This window comes from Pungitius pungitius, chromosome 12 (assembly GCF_949316345.1).
Source record: "Pungitius pungitius chromosome 12, fPunPun2.1, whole genome shotgun sequence".
NCBI lineage: Eukaryota > Metazoa > Chordata > Actinopteri > Perciformes > Gasterosteidae > Pungitius > Pungitius pungitius.
This window is the reverse complement of record NC_084911.1, coordinates 8,413,305-8,430,860: the sequence shown is the minus strand read 5'-3', so window position 1 is coordinate 8,430,860 and position 17,556 is coordinate 8,413,305. Positions and strand designations below refer to the sequence as shown.

At 44.4% G+C, this 17,556-nt stretch overlaps 3 protein-coding genes across 9 annotated transcripts; 2 read left to right on the top strand and 1 right to left on the bottom strand.

Moving 5' to 3' along the window:
* Positions 1–3: 3 nt before the first annotated feature.
* On the top strand, positions 4–4,397 carry dnaja3a (DnaJ heat shock protein family (Hsp40) member A3a). Of its 2 annotated transcripts, XM_037475475.2 has the most exons (12): positions 4–509; positions 1,105–1,241; positions 1,340–1,423; positions 1,580–1,786; positions 1,878–2,030; positions 2,134–2,281; positions 2,713–2,777; positions 2,929–3,057; positions 3,137–3,252; positions 3,412–3,509; positions 3,666–3,801; positions 4,107–4,397. In XM_037475475.2, the coding sequence occupies exons 1-11, from the start codon at positions 110–112 to the stop codon at positions 3,785–3,787; spliced, it is 1,659 nt and encodes a 552-aa protein (XP_037331372.2). In that variant the 5' UTR covers positions 4–109; the 3' UTR covers positions 3,788–3,801; positions 4,107–4,397. The 2 variants fall into 2 exon arrangements, with proteins under 2 accessions (XP_037331372.2, XP_037331373.2); XM_037475476.2 differs by lacking the exon at positions 3,666–3,801 and having other exon boundaries at positions 6–509.
* Positions 4,398–5,507: 1,110 nt separating this feature from the next.
* On the bottom strand, positions 5,508–13,300 carry hmox2b (heme oxygenase 2b). Of its 3 annotated transcripts, XM_062566009.1 has the most exons (7): positions 13,170–13,300; positions 12,132–12,198; positions 8,509–8,581; positions 8,264–8,381; positions 7,602–8,093; positions 6,981–7,104; positions 5,508–6,873 (listed from the first exon to the last, which is right to left on the bottom strand). In XM_062566009.1, exons 3-7 carry the CDS (start codon positions 8,574–8,576, stop codon positions 6,746–6,748), a joined length of 930 nt encoding a protein of 309 aa, XP_062421993.1. In that variant the 5' UTR covers positions 8,577–8,581; positions 12,132–12,198; positions 13,170–13,300; the 3' UTR covers positions 5,508–6,745. The 3 variants fall into 3 exon arrangements, with proteins under 3 accessions (XP_062421993.1, XP_037331388.1, XP_037331387.1); XM_037475491.2 differs by lacking the exons at positions 12,132–12,198; positions 13,170–13,300 and adding an exon at positions 9,567–9,704; XM_037475490.2 differs by lacking the exons at positions 12,132–12,198; positions 13,170–13,300 and adding an exon at positions 9,567–9,702 and having other exon boundaries at positions 8,509–8,619.
* Positions 12,563–17,037, top strand: LOC119219952 (uncharacterized). Of its 4 annotated transcripts, none has more exons than XM_037475481.2 (8): positions 12,564–13,087; positions 13,932–13,993; positions 14,275–14,848; positions 14,975–15,028; positions 15,111–15,189; positions 15,405–15,549; positions 16,153–16,346; positions 16,509–17,037. In XM_037475481.2, the coding sequence occupies exons 1-8, from the start codon at positions 12,984–12,986 to the stop codon at positions 16,542–16,544; spliced, it is 1,248 nt and encodes a 415-aa protein (XP_037331378.2). In that variant the 5' UTR covers positions 12,564–12,983; the 3' UTR covers positions 16,545–17,037. The 4 variants fall into 4 exon arrangements, with proteins under 4 accessions (XP_062421991.1, XP_037331378.2, XP_037331377.2 ...); XM_037475480.2 differs by having other exon boundaries at positions 12,565–13,087; positions 16,469–17,037; XM_062566007.1 differs by lacking the exons at positions 16,153–16,346; positions 16,509–17,037 and adding an exon at positions 15,660–15,967 and having other exon boundaries at positions 12,563–13,087.
* Positions 17,038–17,556: the final 519 nt, after the last annotated feature.

Below are 17,556 nucleotides of genomic sequence, written 5' to 3'. Positions count from 1 at the left end.
AGAACCCACCTGCTCTGTCACGTGCTGCCTTGTGTCTTAAAACACGAACATCCGATCTGTATTTCACACATTTAGTGGTCTTTATCCCAACGAAACAGATTGTTTTAATATGTTAATTGGGTCACATCTGTTACCTATAAGAACTGCTCCATTCGATTTTATACAAAGGAATGTAAGATCAACTTTTTCCAGGTTTTCCTTAAGAGATCAGCATCTTGACTCAGAGTATCTTTGCACTCTGTGTAACGCCCACTCCCTTCCGCGCATGCGCCGTGACCCAGAAGCAGCGACAAGCGAAGGAACCATGGCGTCCTCGGCTACCCGGTGCTCCTCACGCTGGATCACATTTTTCGTGTCCTCTGGAAGTTGCAAGACCGCCGCTGCGGTTGTCTGCGCTGGCCATGGAGGTGTCCGCAGTATGTCTACCGTGGGAGCGGAAAGGTTGCTGTGGGGAGGCAACCGGTTGTGTGGTGGAACGGGTAAAGCGTTGACATTGAGGGGGCTGTCAGGTGAGTGGCGAATCGTACTGGCCTATGCTAAGCTAGGCTAACCTTCTGGTTTACTCTTGTGACGCAGGATGAAAACAACCAACTTCACACGTAACTAGATTTTGTTTTAATAGCCTCAGCTGCCATTTGAGATGGATGCTCTCGTAACGCAAATAGGCATTCTCGTTTATGCACGCAGGGTCGGGAGGGTCGATGCTATGTTATGCAATCACATGTGATAACTTTTTTTTCAGTCATCAAGTCATCTACTGATAAAATTGTTGCGTCCTATTCTGCGATCCAGCAGATTTATAACATTGTTTCGCCTAATTCGAACGGAATCTACCTTGTGGCACTAAAAGCCTAGTCCCGGTAAACCAAGATCATGAGTGGTTTTCTTCACAGTAACCTTTTGGTGTCGCTTATGGCACAGCTTCTAGCACATTCCATTAATATATTTGCAAGAAAACATCTTCTTTTACACACGTTTGCGTTTTGCGGATCAGGCAAACTTCTGGCCTGTGATCCTGTTGGTGCAGCGGTACATTACTGTAACCGTGAATAACAACACAGTTCTAAATGCCACTAACTTACCCTTTTATCTTGCATATTTCAGGTGTCAAATCGCCACAGGCGGCCTTCGCACTGTCCTTTCACACAAGTGCCGCTGATCGCAGCAAGCAGGACTTCTACCAGATCCTTGGCGTCCCTCGCACGGCCACCCAGAAGGAGGTCAAGAAAGCGTACTACCAGGTCTGCTCCGTGTCCGACGCACTTTCCAAGCCTGCAGTGTTTCTCAGACGACCGATCGCCATAGCAGCTGACCGTGTGTGTGTTTGTTGTCCCTTCAGATGGCCAAAAAGTATCACCCCGACACCAACAAAGAGGACCCGCAAGCCAAGGAGAAATTTGCTCAGCTGGCTGAAGCTTACGAGGTTCTGGCTCCCTTTCGCTCGACTCTTGCTCTGTAGATTCAGTGTTTTTTTTAAATTTTTTATCTGACATCTGTGGATATCCATCTCCCCCAGTTCTAACAATCTCCTTAGAATGACAAACGCACGTCTTCAACGTCGCTCCGATGTCTCCCTCAGGTCCTGAGCGACGAGGCAAAGAGGAAGCAGTACGACGCCTACGGCTCGGCGGGCTTTGGCGGCGGTCAGGCTGGCGGAGGGCAGCGCTACTGGTCCGGACAGGCCAGCCACGTGGACCCCGAGGAGCTCTTCCGCAAGATCTTCGGGGAGTTCTCTGGAGGCCGCGGCTTCGGGGACTTCAACGCCATCTTTGAGCAGCCGCAGGAGGTCAGCGGGATAGGACTGTTCTCATTTGTCTGCTTCTCATTTAGTTGTTTTCGATTGTGATTTTAGAGAGGGTATCATTTTTTTTTTTCAGTACTTCATGGAGCTGACCTTCACTCAGGCAGCAAAGGGAGTCAACAAAGAGTTTTCTGTCAACGTAGAGGCAGCGTGCCAACGCTGCGACGGTAAAGGCAGCGAGCCGGGCACCAAAGTCCAGCACTGCCACTCCTGCAACGGCTCCGGCATGGTGAGCGCCTCCGACGCTGCTGCCTTTTTTTTTTTTTTTTTAAATCTCCAAAGTGTGTTTGTTGTTTTCGTCTCACTGCACACGCGCGCCGTCCATTCTGCAGGAGACCGTGAACACGGGCCCGTTCGTGATGCGCTCCACGTGCCGTCGCTGCGCGGGCAAAGGCACCGTCATTGCCACTCCCTGTCACTCGTGCCGCGGGGCGGGACAGACCAAGCAGAAGAAGACCGTGACGGTTCCCGTGCCCGCAGGTCGGTCTCACTTAACACACACAGAGACCGGATTTCTGTTTCATCATCGTGAGAGTGAAAAGTCAATAGTGCCAGAGACGGAAGCAGCAACTTCACATGGATTTTTGATCCTTTTCTGGAATGTTTTCTTTTTAAAATTCTCGATCAGTGAAGCTATAGTTTTATCAAAAATAAAGATGATGTTAAAGATAATAGCACTTCATTTAAAAATCACATGATCGAATAAGGAAGCTTCACTATATTAATCAGAGTTTAGACACTTTGCAATTCTTTATGGCCATGAAGAAAGTAAATGATCTGTTCTTAAAATTCAAATCCTATTCAACCTGAATTCTTTTGAGCTTGAAATTTGTTCACCAGAAGCATAAAAGGTTTTAAAACCTTTTCTAAGATGTTGTGTATCCCACTAATTGGCTTGTTTTTGCTTGCAGGAGTGGAGGATGGTCAGACAGTCCGAATGCCAGTCGGTAAGAAGGAAATCTTCATCACTTTTAGGGTGAGTATGTTCATCGCCACCCCAAACCAGATTGAAATGAGCTCACCTTAAAGTCGCTGCAAAGGGCTCGTTCTGTGAGTGTGTCCCCATTGTGACGCTTTGGTGCCTTGCGTGATTGTCTCGATGTGTTTCTGGTATCTCGTATGTGCAGGTCCAAAAAAGTCCCGTCTTCAGGAGGGACGGCGCGGACATCCACTCGGACCTTTTCGTCTCTGTGGCACAAGCGATCCTGGGCGGCTCGGCGAAGACGCAGGGCCTTTATGAGACACTCAACCTAACAGTAAGCCGACGAGCTCGTTCTCGGGCTTCTCTCCGGCGCAACAGGTGCGATAAATAGCCGCATCTCTCCTCGTCTTCAGATAGCTGCCGGCATCCAGACGGACCAGAGGATCCGTCTGTCGGGGAAGGGAATCGCCCGCATCACTGGCTATGGCTACGGAGACCATTACGTCCATGTCAAAGTAAAAATACCCAAGTAAGGCCGCGCAGACGAGCGCAAAATCCTCTTTTTGCTTCATGCCTGATGGGCGGGGGGGGGGGGACATGTGGCCTGCGATTGAATACGACTTGTAATCTCGTAGAAATGGGACCAAAGATTTTTTTCTCAATCTCAAGCATCCTTTTGCCCGTGCAGGACGCTGACGGACCGACAGAGAGCTCTGCTAACGAGCTACGCCGAGGACGAGACGGAAGTCGAGGGGACGGTCAACGGGGTCACCAACACCACCACAGGCAAGACACTGCCCACACTGACCTTTACCTAGCTGTCCCCTCTGCGCCTGTTTTCTCGAGTGGTATACGTCCTGCAATGATGGAGGGGAGGGTTTTAAGGACAGAAGTTCCGATTCAGTCGTAAACCGGGCTGACGCAGTGTCCATCTCTGTCCAGGTGGGGGCGGCAGTGGTAAGCGTTCTGAGGCAGGGCAAAGCGGGCATGACCAGCAGGAAGCAGAGTTGAAACAAGAGGGGGGCATCTTCACCAAATTAAAGAAATTGTTTAGTTCTTCCTGACAGCCACAAACCAGGTAGGACCGGCATTGATTCATCCCAAATAAACAAGTCTCATTCTGTCCCTGTGATGCGCTGTGCGACCCCCCCCCCCCCCCCTTTTCACGGTCCGGTTTGTGGCTGTCGCGTTGAAACACTGACTCGTGCAACGCCGCATTCCGCCGTTTCGCTACTCCGAGTTGTCAGAGTTGCCCTCGACGTCTCTTCATAGGATCTTTTTATAAGACGAGGACCGCCTTGCAAGCCCATCAAAAAAAACAAATGGGAATTAATTAAAAGTCAATTTCAAAATCCTTTTTTTATTTATCCCCTTCTATTGAAGGCAAACGGTCGTCTTGGAACTGAGAAGCTTCATCAGCGGGCAGAAGGACGCGCAGCCAGTCTTCAGTAGGGGACAGGGGGGGTGGAGGAGGCCTTTCAGCGGCCACGCACGGACCCGCTGACCACCGCCCCGCAGCGAACACGACGGAGGATCAACCCCCATGTTCCTTTTTTACCAGAATGAATCCAAACACAAGAGGATGTTCCAGCGCACCATTCACCCCTCCATGTTGGTTTTCTGTTGATGGCGGAATTCATGCGCACAGAAATAAATTATTGTGTTGAAAAAGTCTTCAGATTCAGTCAAAAGGTGGATTTATTGAACGTCCTGCTACTCATCGTTTGGTTCTATATGCTTTTGAGTGTTGGAGTATCTCCCCAGACTGAGTGGTTACCTTTCAGCTCATTTATTGGCCGGTGTACAGCTTGCTCGGTTTAATTTAGTTTCTCCTGAACTCTTTGAGGACAAATGCTCCAAGCCGGTCCGACCCTTTCCTGTGTGAGAGGCAATTCTGCACAGTCATTACATTTATTCATTGGTGTCCCATGGAAGAGAAAATAATGTAGTTCTATAATAAACCTATCGTCTGAGAAAATGCCCCACAGTCCTTTTGTCTTCGTCTAGAGATAAATGTCTGAAATGCGTGTTTTGTTCATTTAAATACAAATAATGTAATCAAAACACTGCTCAACTGCCTACGTTTTTACTTTTGAATTATATTTTTCAAAGTGATGTTATGTGGAAACCTCCACAAAAAAGTTTAGGTCAGACAAAATGCAGCTGATGGGAATGTAACTAGCTCTCCATTAGTTGCATTTCATTCTTTATATACTAAACTATTAACAATCATTGAACAATCATTTAACATTTTATTGTGATTTTAAACACTAGTTTCAATGAATCACCTTTGTTTTATGGAACAAGAAAAGATCATTTATTTCAAATTAAAGAGCACAACACACTCCAGGAGCTGAATTCTCAAATTATTCTCTCCTAACCCAAAAAAGCCTTTTCTGCAGTCAAATACACAAAACAGGATTAGGAGCAGACTTGATAAACAAAATCAGCATTAATTCAAACATCCCGCTGGGTTTAATCTGAGGTCAAAACTCCTGAGATTCATGAAATTGTCCCCTGTGCATCGAGAAATACTGAAGTATTATGACACGTCACACTGGCATCCAAAAATAAAATAGAATAAAACACAGACGTTTAGCTAAAGCCGTCCCCGTAACCTTCCTCCACGTACAATGCATCGTATTTTCACCTGACTTCAACATGCCCCTGAGAACACATCCCCAATTCGGTTTTCAAGTCTGCTCAAATCTGTAGGAGTTTTTTTCTAATGAAAGAATCACGTGCATCCAAACGTGTGCAAACGCACCGAGCACAGGAAGCTAAAAGCTAAAGTCGGTTTTCAGGAGAAAAAGCAAAAAGGTCAAAGTGTAACTGTACGAGGATAAATATTAAACTTCCAATGACACCGCAAGCATTTACACTGAACAATATAATCCTCCTGAAAGACAGTTGTGCATTACCGGGAAGGTTGAACCCACACTTTACAGTATGAACAAAAAATGAATAATGATTACAGATTTAGTGATGATACGTGCAGGTATATCCATGTCAAATGGATACATAAACAAGGTCTGGGCGTGCTGAAGGACATTGACGTAGTTCTTAATCAACAATGGCACTCAAGAGACATCTAGCCTTCATGTAGACAATCCTTTACATTAGAATAAGACCATTTCGTTTTTTAAAAGAGCTGCGATCACCTCTGTGAACACCTTGGTCCTAATATAGGCTCCTTTGGCAGGTCAAACTGAATCAGCCATCTTGTTTAGTTAAGCTTTGCATATAAAACAATAGGCGGGTTTTTGTCATAAAAACACATGACGTTTCATAACATCTGAAACAGAATAATAGTACATTCGAACATGCATCAGATTCAGAGATCTGGCATGTTCACTGAAATTTGTTTGTTAATCATACCCTCGTCAGGGTGTTTGTGTGTAGGTGAAAAAATACTATATTATCATACAATTACTTCCTCTCTGGTCGAATAAGCATCTTTGAATGCAAAAGAAATTGAAGCCCCATTCAAATTTAACACGGCGATCTGCCCTGCAAAAACACACTGCTTGCTATTGGATTCATGCCAGGCACACTAACCGTGCACAACATATGCAAAGTGTGTTTCACCGTGACTCAATCCCTGTTCAGACAGTCACACACAGGCAGCATCAACGTCACTTTGCTCGCCCACCCGGCAGTAGATTTTAAATCAAAGGAGGCAATGTACCTTCCTGATAAGTGAGGTGTTAACATTTATGGAGGGTTAGTGCAGAGGAGGTAGAAGAATAAAAAAGAGAGGAGGATAAATGGTGACACGGTGCAGCTTGGTGAATGGATGGTTGAAGATGGCGACTAAAAGGTTCTACCAAACATTTTACGGGAATTCCATCAACAAGATTCAGCTCCGAGTTTATTTACCAGTCAACCGCTCTTGTGGGCGAACACGCAACATTGAATAAACTTGGACCCGTTTGTGTCAAACAAGGAAATGGCGTACGGCTCGATGGAATCGCTGTCCTTTCTCTGCCGGTGGCAGAGGGAAACAAGGCGGCAGCCCCGGATCACATGAGATACCAGGCGGCAAATCCGGCCAGAGCGGCGAACCAAGTGGCTACCAGCACCTGCCCGGTCGGGTGTCGGAGCACGGCCATGGCGAGCTGCGAGGCGTAGGCCGTTCCACCCGATGCCGCTGTGACACAGGAGGACAAAAAAAAAGAGAACAAAAACTTAAAAGACAGGATCCACGCGACACCGTTATCTTGGCACAGCGCTGCAGAGAGAAGCTTGGAGCCATACCCATTTTGGCAGCGTAGTAGGGACACTTGTTGATGTCTCCACCCATTGCTCCGTGGACGGGCATGCCAGCGTCCAACACGTCCTCCTGGATGGTTTTGCCCATCTCCTCCAGCTCCTCGAACACCTGCCGCCACAAATACACAATAGCTACAGGCATCACACTTGTTGCATGCTCAATTTTCTTGAAACTGTTAATGGAGGAAAAAAAACAGCGGGTTAAGCAGTATTATTGCTGCGATAAACAAGAGCCTCGTATTGCCACATCACATAAAACGACAAAAAACAGGTGCAATCTTAGTTCCACATGAGTTAGCCTAACGCAGCATTACATATGCTTTAGCATTGGAGATGATTATATCCCTAACTTCAATCATTTCAGTTGTGAAGAGGAAACAGACCTAAAATCAAATAATGAGGATCCAAGATTTGATATGTTTCACAATATGAATGTATGACAGTGTATTGAATTCTACACATAATATACGTCTTAAATTGAGATAAATCCTTATTTAACCACTTCACTGTACACCAGTGAACAGATAGTGTTTCCAAAGGCAGCGAGCATCTATTCATTGTATTCTTAAATCCCCGAAACCGGTTACCTTTCCCCTGGCCACTAACCTCCATGTTGAACTGGAAGGCCTTGACAGCCTCGTCTACCAGCCTCTTCTTTGTTTCCATATCCAGTTCCAGCTCGTTCATCCGACTACGGTACAGCTGCTTGAATGCCTTCGCACTGTGGATGCCATCAAACTGGTAGAATTCAAGGCCCTCCCCGGTGGACGGCAGCTTCATGGCTCTCTGTGCCACTTTCTTCAGCACCTGCCCCCCGGAGAGGTCCCCCATGTAGCGAGTGTAGGCATGGGCCACCAGCAGAACCGGGGCCTCCTGGCCGACTTGATGAATACGGTCAACGTAGCGCTGGGTTGCCTGGGTGCAGCTGACCTGGTTGCGCCAGTCGGGGCCATAAAAGTACTCAAGGTCCCGGGCCAGGGCCTCGTGGCGGTGCAGCTCTGTAGGAAAATATAGAGGGGCAAAATGGGGGTGGTCTTTGTTCCTTTCAATCTCCTCCTCCATGGCTGTATAAGTGTAGTAGAGTGCCACGGCGCCAAGCTGAGGAAGCAAGAAAGAAAAGTTACAATGTTATATCGCTCGTCTCTTTCGTCAGTTTTCCTTTGCTTTCTTTTATAGCAAAATATGGTTGTTTCATTCATTTACTCATCTTGTTTGTTTAGTAAAGCACTTTATGCCATTCAGTAGTAAGAATTCCGTACGGTACTTACCTTGAAGAGCTCTTTGCGGATGCGTCCCTTAAGGAAATCTTTCACAAACTGGGTGTTTTCTGCCTTTTCGTGAACCTCCTTAGTTCCCGCTGACAACATCTCTGACAGATCCTCAGGACTGGAGAAGAAAAATAAATAGGGGGGAAAAGTGCATGTAAGGCAGAACCAAGACAAGCATGAATATTTTGTCATCTTATTTCACAGTTTCAGATGTAATGGTAACCGTGTCCTGCTGGGAGACTTACCTGAGGGCATCTTCTTTCTCCTCGTACACAGCTCCTGCTCCATTGGACACACCAGTGTTTATCTCCATCTTTTCTGCAGACATTAGTGGTGCGTTTCTGTTTATTAGTTCCCTAGAACCAATCATCAAATCAGCATTATTTATGAATATAAGTAAATATTTTAAGTACATATTTAAAGTTGTGTTCAATGCATATGCAAAAGTAACATGTATTAAGTTTGCGTATCACATGTAGTTGTGGTCTAAATTTGTCTTGAGTCCAGATGGTGTAACTGGTTTCCAGAACAAACAAGAAACAATGTCGCTGCAGCGATCCCTGTGGTTCTAGAGGCCATAGGTATTGTAAAACCATAATACACACCGGGGCAAAATTCCAACAAACTACTAAATAATAAAAATGTGTCCGGAGAAACAATGCCACAGAACACAATGTAGAAAAACACAGTAAATTACAAGTATAGCCTAATCGGGAAAATGGGGAGTCAATATCACCCCGATTCTATTCAGAGTAGCTGTTGTCATTGATGCGAGGGCCAAAGGAAAGATGCCAGTTCAGCTGCTTTAAGCTTTTGACCTTACCTTAGTAAGTAAGGGCGAAGTTAAAGCCAAAGCCAAACAAAAAACACTCTGGCAGAAACTACGTTACATGAATACACAACCAAACAAACAAAAACGCTCATTCAAATCACAGCGTAGGCCCTTCTGGCGTTTACCACAAAAAAAATGGAGTTGTTCTATTGATTAAATTGTAGTTCCGTTCTTCAACGTATGAAACAACCGTCACTTCAAGCCACCGTTTATCGATACAACTGCAGGTATTGTTTGTACTGACGTCATCTAACTGGCTAAAAGCTTTCTGACAACAACAGCTAACTTTGCTGAACGACGCTAGCTAACTTAGCTGATAGCTAGCTAGCATTCCAACAAACTAAACACACTTCGTTTTTAATGTACGCCGTTAACGCCACGTCCCAATTGTGAGCTTAAAGTGGTTATTCCTCTGTTCAAATGAAATATTAACGGGTTAGAAGCCTTTGGTATCATATTGACATTACAAACCTTCAGCCACTACCGTGCAGAGTGGCAGAGGGAGGATCGGGACTGAGCAGCCCTTCTGGCTCCGCCCCCTCCCGGCAGCGTGCTGCCAGGCGCGTGCTCCCAGGAAACGCTGACGCAAAATTGTCTAACAACAAGCTTTTCTGCTGGCCTAAACAGAATAACAGTTATGGCTATTTTTTTATTTGTGTTGTTTTCACTGTTTTTGACCAAAGCTTTTATCCAATCAGATGCAGCCCTTATGGTTCTACGTCAGAAAGACCCTAGGTAGATTATTATTAAAGTAACGTTATATGGTAGGTGCTTGTTTTGTGATGGAGGAGACGGATGTCGATGAGCGGGTTTTGAAATGAGAGTAAAGTTGGCTGCCACCTAGGCGCAGAAACGGAGAACCGTGTTTTATTAACAATCAGCTGAAATATAAGCTCACCATAAAGCCTCGACAACAATATTGCTGATTGTCAAAGCCAACCAATCACATCTTTAGATTGACCTATTGGGCGTGTTAATGGACGTGCCTGCAGTGATTGGTCAGCGAGCCCGCGGGACTTATGTCAAACCAAAAGCTAGCCGATCTGAATAGTCAAATTTCAGGTTGAACTTTGTCTGTAAATTGTGAACAGCATTTGTTAAGTGAACTGCTTTTGTTTGTTTACTTCTAGTGTTGTAAATAAACGTGAATGGTTCTTTTAAGTTTGGTCGTCATTGAGTTAATTACAGATATTCTACCTCCACTGTCATATTATAAATTTACTACTAATATTGACTTAATGTGAGGTCCTATTTTAATCATACCTGTCAAATCTAAATGAATTACAAAATCAACTCTCAATACAAAGATCTAAGATTACATCAACAAAATAGAAGAAAATAACCACAAGATGGCATTCACATCAAGCAAATATGGTTTTGCATGTTTTGTTTCACAGATAGTTTGAATACATGGAACAAAAAGAACAATCAAATCGCACTTTGGGCTAATGTTGTAGTTCAAGTAATGTTTTTTTGGGGGACGTAACGAAATTATGCAATATACTTGATAATGATTCTTTATATTATGGACAAGATGTGCTATTTTTGGGGGAAAATTCTGCAATATACTTGATAATGATTCTTTATATTATGGACAAGATGTGCTATTTTTGGGGGAAAATTATGCAATATACTTGATAATGATTCTTTATATTATGGACAAGATGTGCTATTTTTGGGGAAAAATTATTCCACCAATAGAAAGCAATAATATCGAATACCTACTATTGCTCTCCGGTGCCACTAACAACATTTCAAAAAGTGTAGTTGTTATATAACTTGACAGAATTGTTGATCTTCAGTTATCTTTGTTATTAAGGCGCTGCAGTGACCCTTTGGAGATCAAGCCATGTACAACCAGATATCCACAACAGATCTCAATGCCAAATGTCTGTTGTTGAGTCAAACACCTTAAAAAAACTAAGGAAAAAAATCATTAAAGGTGTCTGATTTGGAGAGGTGACAGGGGGGAAGGACTGGAGCAGGGCATTAGCATGTATGGTGAAAATACAGAGTTCTTCCAAATGAACAGACCTTTGTCCTGATCCGCCCCAAACAGGTTGTCCACCGCTGCATAACGATTGGTCTGGGACAAACAAGCCCAGCTTGCTTCATGTCAGCCTTTTTTGTTATTATGACAATTTTAGGCCTAATTTTTCAGGTGTTTTATTTGCATTATGTTTGTTACATTATGTTTGTTACATTGAGTATGTTTCAAACATGATGTTTATCATGCTGCAAATAGTTGTTTGTTCCCTGACCAGATTGTTCACTGGTCAATGATTGTATGCATGGAGTATCGTCTGTGCTCTCATGGGGGAGAGAAAGTGTGTGTATGTGTGTGTGTTACGGTCAAAAGCCTCATATCAGCCTGGCAGCCGGCTGCAGTGTCAGATGCTTGGTTGGCATGGCAGCTAAAATGCCCCTCCCACCCGCCCCGCCACCCCTCACTCTGCTACTGATCCACAGGAGGCTGGTGGGGGTAAAGATGAGCTAACAAGATGATTCACTTCCCTCCAACACTGCCAGCAAGCTGTTGCCATTACATTTAATTGCTTTGGGAAGTGATTCTGTGCCAGCCATGCAGTTCACAGACAAAGGAGGGGGACTTTAGTCTAAAAGCTGGGATTGGGGAAACATTGGCATACTTAATAAACTCTTGGATAATGATTTCCCCATTTAAAGGTGATAAATTCCCAGAACCTAAATGTTTGGCAACTGTCGAATGAAGCATTCTTTGACTCTATTCTGCCGTAACTTTGAACTTTGAATTCGCTGATGGCAGATGCTGCAACATAAATGTCCCTCAAAGCAAATGCTGCAGGAGGTCCATTTAGATGGACCGCTCTTTGACAGAGGACTTGTGATCTGATGCTTTTGATTACATCACGGCAATCAGAAAAGAATATGACATGCGGCTGTGATAAGGTAAACATGAAAACAATGCAAAATTAAAAGCTTTTAAACATCAGACCATTTAGTTCTCATATATTAATATCAATAACAACAATGGTGACAGCTGTGAGGTTAACTTACTTCACCGGTGCTTCTGAGAGAAAGCCACTTCAGATGTGTGCTCAAATCAGATGCTGTCGTTTTCCCTCTAGATTGGCAAAAACAAGACCTGACTCATTTGAGACATTTACAATGGAACATAAGACAACAACAAATTATCATAGCTTTAGTCATATCCATATTCTCTAACTGACTGTGACATTTAAACAGGCGGCTTGTGAAAATAATTTCGAAAATCGAATGATTGTTATCAAAACCACAACCTGTTTTAGAAGGGCTAATCATTTGCAAAATTGTATAACATATCATTAAAGTATCTAATCTTTCTCCTTGTTGAAACAGGGACACTGCATTTCCAAACACGATTCAAGGCAATCATGGCCTGTAATCTAAGTACTGCACACGTAAACAAAGAAACGATGGTTTTAATATGCATCCAAGTAGTGACTTCTCGCGAGAAGTCACTACTTGGATGGCGAGGAAGTTTTTAATAGTGTGCAGTTAATCCTAATAGTTACGTCAACGTTCTTTCTTTTCTTCAGTGTTAGACATCATGTTAATATACTATGTTAATATACCTTCAAGATCCTTATGTGAATTATTGAACCGCTTCACTCTGATTATGTTTTGGTTTTCTACCAAAAACCGACAAACGAGACTTCCGGGTATCAGCTGAGTTTTAGATTTCGCGGGTCTAAACAAAAAGCTCGTTGTATCGATGTGAAGACTTCAACCAAAGACAAATGCTGTACATTTGTAACATATGGGCTTTTTCGGTCTACTGTTGCCGACGTTAATTCAGAGTTTTAAACCAACAGTTAGACGGTAGTTAATGGTTTATTGCGTGGTTTCAGTGCTACGTCAGACTCCAGTATGTCACTGCTGTCCCTGGTTGAGCAAACTATCAAGTCCCGCAAAGCTGAACAAGCCAAGATTAACGACAGTATTGAATTCTACAAAGACCTGCTACAGACCCTGTAAGTAACGACATATCATTGCATTTAGCTGACTCTTTGCATGCATTGCGTGCACCACGTTGTTCAATCAGTAGCTACTCACGATTTTACCTGTCTCCAGAAAACTCCAAAGCAAACAAAAAATAAATCCTACATCATATAACGTTAGTATGAACTTAGAACTTATGTGTGCATGCAAAAATACTCTATAATGGAGGCAGATGTTACATCTTATCTTCGCCAGCCCCAGTGTGTGCGTGTGTGTCTTCCTCGCATAACCGTAACGGGAGTGGGGCCCCTCTCTCCCGTGGAAAGATCACTGACGTAACAGAGTCATCTTGAATGATCTATCTACCGTGGATCTCTCGGGTGCTGCTCCCACCTGGCGCCGTGGCTTAGTTGGTCAAAGCGCGTGTTTAGTAAACACAGTCTGGGTTGTAATCCCAGTCGTGCCTTTTTTCTAGGTTGTATGTTTTGGCCTCATTGTTGTCTCCTCTTTGCGGAGGGCCACATGCTACACCAAAGTCAAAGATGCTTACAATAAAATGCTCCTTTAAAATCCAAAATGATCTGAAAGCATGGTATTAATCTTTGTCAAAATTATTTAATTTATGAAGTATCTAAAATGATTGGTTATATTATTGTTTGTTTAAACCTGTATTTACTGTTGCGTCATTGCATCAGATTTTTAAACTCACACAGAGAATACCCATTAAAACACACTATCATTTTGGGATCTGTGGTAAACTGGATGTATCTAGAAACTTGATAATACAATTCTATTTACAAAACAGTCTATGAAATACATAACTGCATTGTGAGATTTGCCTGTTAACACTGTAATATTATATATTGCTTCCTGCAGAACGCCACAACCAAAGGCGGGCTTTGATGAGACCCAGTGTGCCAATAATGATGCTACTAGAGGTAATTTAAAAAATAATTGGTTTGTTGGATACAATGCTCACAGAAAATGAGTTGCCGTTGAAGGCATTTTTTATACGTTGTCACATGTTCACTTTATGTCAGATCTATGGGATTAAACATCACATTTAAATGTGATCAAATTCATTTGATTTGACATTAAAGTGTATATGAGAGCGGCCATGTGTGAATGTTCTTTTTGTGTATCCTGAGGCTTTCAGGTTAAACAAATGAATAACCAATAAAATAACCAACCCAGTGTTTGCATGCTTTTATCTTCACAGCCACAGATACCTCACCAGGGGAAAAAGAAGATATAGAATTGCTTGAACGAGCCCTGGAGAAAGCCCTTCGGGTCCGCACCGGCACAGGATTTCCCAAAAAAGGCTTGAGCAAACAATCTCCACCTCAAAAGGAACCTTGCTCTACTGCTGTTGCATGCACCTCTGCAGCTTCTAAAGTAAATCGCTCCACGTCCAGATCAACCTCTAAATCTGCAAACCCAAAAGAGCCCAAAAAGCCCGGTACGTCGGTACCCTCCACACTGGTTTCAAAACTCTCTGCCGGCCACTATCCCGGTCGGGGCAAAACCACAAGTAAAAGTCAGTTTTCTTCGGCTGGGGTTCCCCATCGGCAAGCAGCAAGGAAACCCCCGCAGGCTGCGTCGGGCTGTGGCTCCGTCGATGCGTTCCACACATCGGCCCTCCACTCTGAAAAGAAGACTATTAGACTTGTACAAGACTTGTTGAGTGGACATGACCTGAGCAAAGCTGTGGCGGCCTCGGCTCCCACCAGAAACCCGCTGGCCGTTTCAATAACAGAGGAGCTCGCAGCTCCGTGCTTACTTGGCCCGAATGGGTATGTTTTTATTTTTACACCACTGGACCATAAAGAAATCCAGGCTTTGTCAGTGTCAATCAAGGTGGAGGGGGGTGTAAATCAGTTATTCTAATGGTTCGCTTTGCCCTTTTTGCTTATTGGCAGGGACGATTCTGCACCAATAGCAAAATGGAAATCTCTAAGGAGCAAGCAAAACAGGTTTCTTTCATGCATTTTTTTAAAGCAGATTCCACAGTTCACGTTTGGGACACTAAGTTTCCCTCTTTACTTTCCCTTTTAGGTTATGGGACAAAGTTGTTACCCTACAAAGGAAGTCTGTGCCTGGGAGGAGTCACTTCATGGAGAGAATGAAAGCCACGGTATCCTTCCTCTTTCTATGGAAGCCTGTCACTTATTTTCCACACTGTGATGTTGAGTTTGGGAATACACTTGTGTTTCAGTTTCAATTCCACTGATATCAACTGTGCAGCTATTTGAAATTAGCGTGGCATGCGCGTCGAGACGCACGTATGCATTAAATACACTTGTCCATGTCCCCGTCTTGTCCTTGACCCCGCCTTTCCGAACCCTCTAGTTCCCCAGGGATCCTGCTCGCGGAATCCCAGATCAGACGCGGCTTCTGGACGACAGGCCCACTCTCCGAGGGCCTGGCATCGACTGCCACTGCCAGACAACGCAGCTTCTGGCCAGACGGGCGCAGGAAGCAACCGCAGAGCTGCGTAAGAGCCTGAACAGATGATGCACTCACACGTTGAGATTTTAGACTAGACTTTAACGTAAAGCTTTTTGGTATTTTCTTACATTTTGAGACCACATTTTAACAATACAGACTTGCAAAATCAACAAGGCATTGGCAGAGAAGTCCCCACCTTGTGTTTCACGGTATCACTCTCTACTTCCAGTCCTGCTATAATGAAGCTGGAGTGGATCCACATCTCGTTAAGTAGTTTATTTCTGTGTGCTTTTATTTACGAGGGAGGGATCCATCGTTGGTTGCATTTGGAAATAAGGAGCTCGTGATTGATGTTGCGTGCTAACGAGCTAATGCAGCCTCTCCATCCCGGCGCATGGAAAATGAAAACAGAGCCGCAGTGAAACCTCAGTGCCAGATCAGTAGTTTCCTTGGCCTTAACACCCCCCCCCCCCCCCCCCTCCCTCCCCTCTCCCCCCCATCCCCATGACGGTGGGGTTTTAGACCCGTCGATCTTGCTGTGGGCAGGCAAGGGCCTCTCTATTTAAAGCCGAGGCCGCGGAGAGAAAAAAAAAGGTTTTAGGCTACAGTTGCTCACGCTCTAAGAATAACCTTATTTTTGTTCCATCAGCGTGGGAGGCATGGGATCGATGGAGAGCAGAGGGAGGCCGCCTTTGCCCCGCTGGGGTTAATGGCGCGGTGGTGGACGGGATGATTGCTCCCCTGCCGCCCACTTTAACCTACGCGATGGAGGCAGAGCTCGTGGAGCTGGAGACGCTGCGGACGAGGGTGTCCCTGCTGCGGCAGGAGATTTACCTCGAGCAGGTGAGGGGTGATACACCTGGTCAGGAAAACAGTTCACATGCAAAATGGATTCAACACAGTCTGTGCGCAGTGCATAACTTCTAGCGATTAATGGGCTGACAGTCTCTTCTTCTGTGTGACAGGCTATATTGGACACCCTGTCCCCTCTACTCCCCTCCATAGTACCCGGGCCTGGATGTCCCGACCTTAGTGACCTGAGGGACTTGTACTCCCTGCTGGGGGAAGGAGGGGAGCGCTTCCCCGCCGTAGTGCTGGACTCTGAGCCCTGACTGACTGCAGGGGCATTTGACACCAGGTTCAACTTCTTCAGACACATGCGACCAACACAATATTGCCTCTCAGTGTAACACAATATTGCCTCTCAGTGTAATGCATAATCCGGGGTGACACCAGTTGACGCATTCCCTTTTGACACTGTCAATAAATCTAGAACATAAAACCCACAAAAGGAATCGCAGGACTATGTAGGATTGTCATTTGCTAAGCAGCGGAGCCTAATTAAGTGTGAACGTCAATCAAGCATTTGACCGTCAATCAAGATTCAATGTGAAGAACCTTTTGCTTTATTTATTCAGTGTCTGAGGCCGGGCAGTTAAATGTACGATCATTTGTTTGTTTGGTGCTGTCGTCCCAATTTTACATTCACATAATCCAGTTATTATTTTCTGTTCAGAACCTATAAAACATTATTTAAACAACTTTCAGGGTCTGGACATTTGTATTTCCACTTGATCTTCCCATATGACTTTCAATTTAAACCACTTAGGTTTTATTTTTATTTCTATTTTGACTAATGTGTAATTGTACAATTAAGAATCAAGTGGAAAAAGCTTGACCCTAACTCCGTGAACGAAGCACTTGCAACACGTTCTCTACCAGCAGGTGGCACTCAATTCACAGGAGAAGCGACCATAGAATGCACTAGCAGATTGCAGACTTGTGCTAATTGCTCCAATCATTTAATGATAAGCCAATTGGACTCAAACTGGGAATTAGAACAACTATTGGAAATAAGACTATAACTTACCAAGAGATAAAGGCACCTTATTTTAAACTTGTCTTTCACAGAAAGCCGTGATTTTAGCCTCCTCCGCTATGTGTCTTTCTTTAGATGTGGATAAGAGATTCCGAGAAGCTGAAAAAGTGAATGAGTGTGTTCATTGTCAGACCTGCAACCTCTCCACTGTGTCGCCCTGCCCAATACTCTACC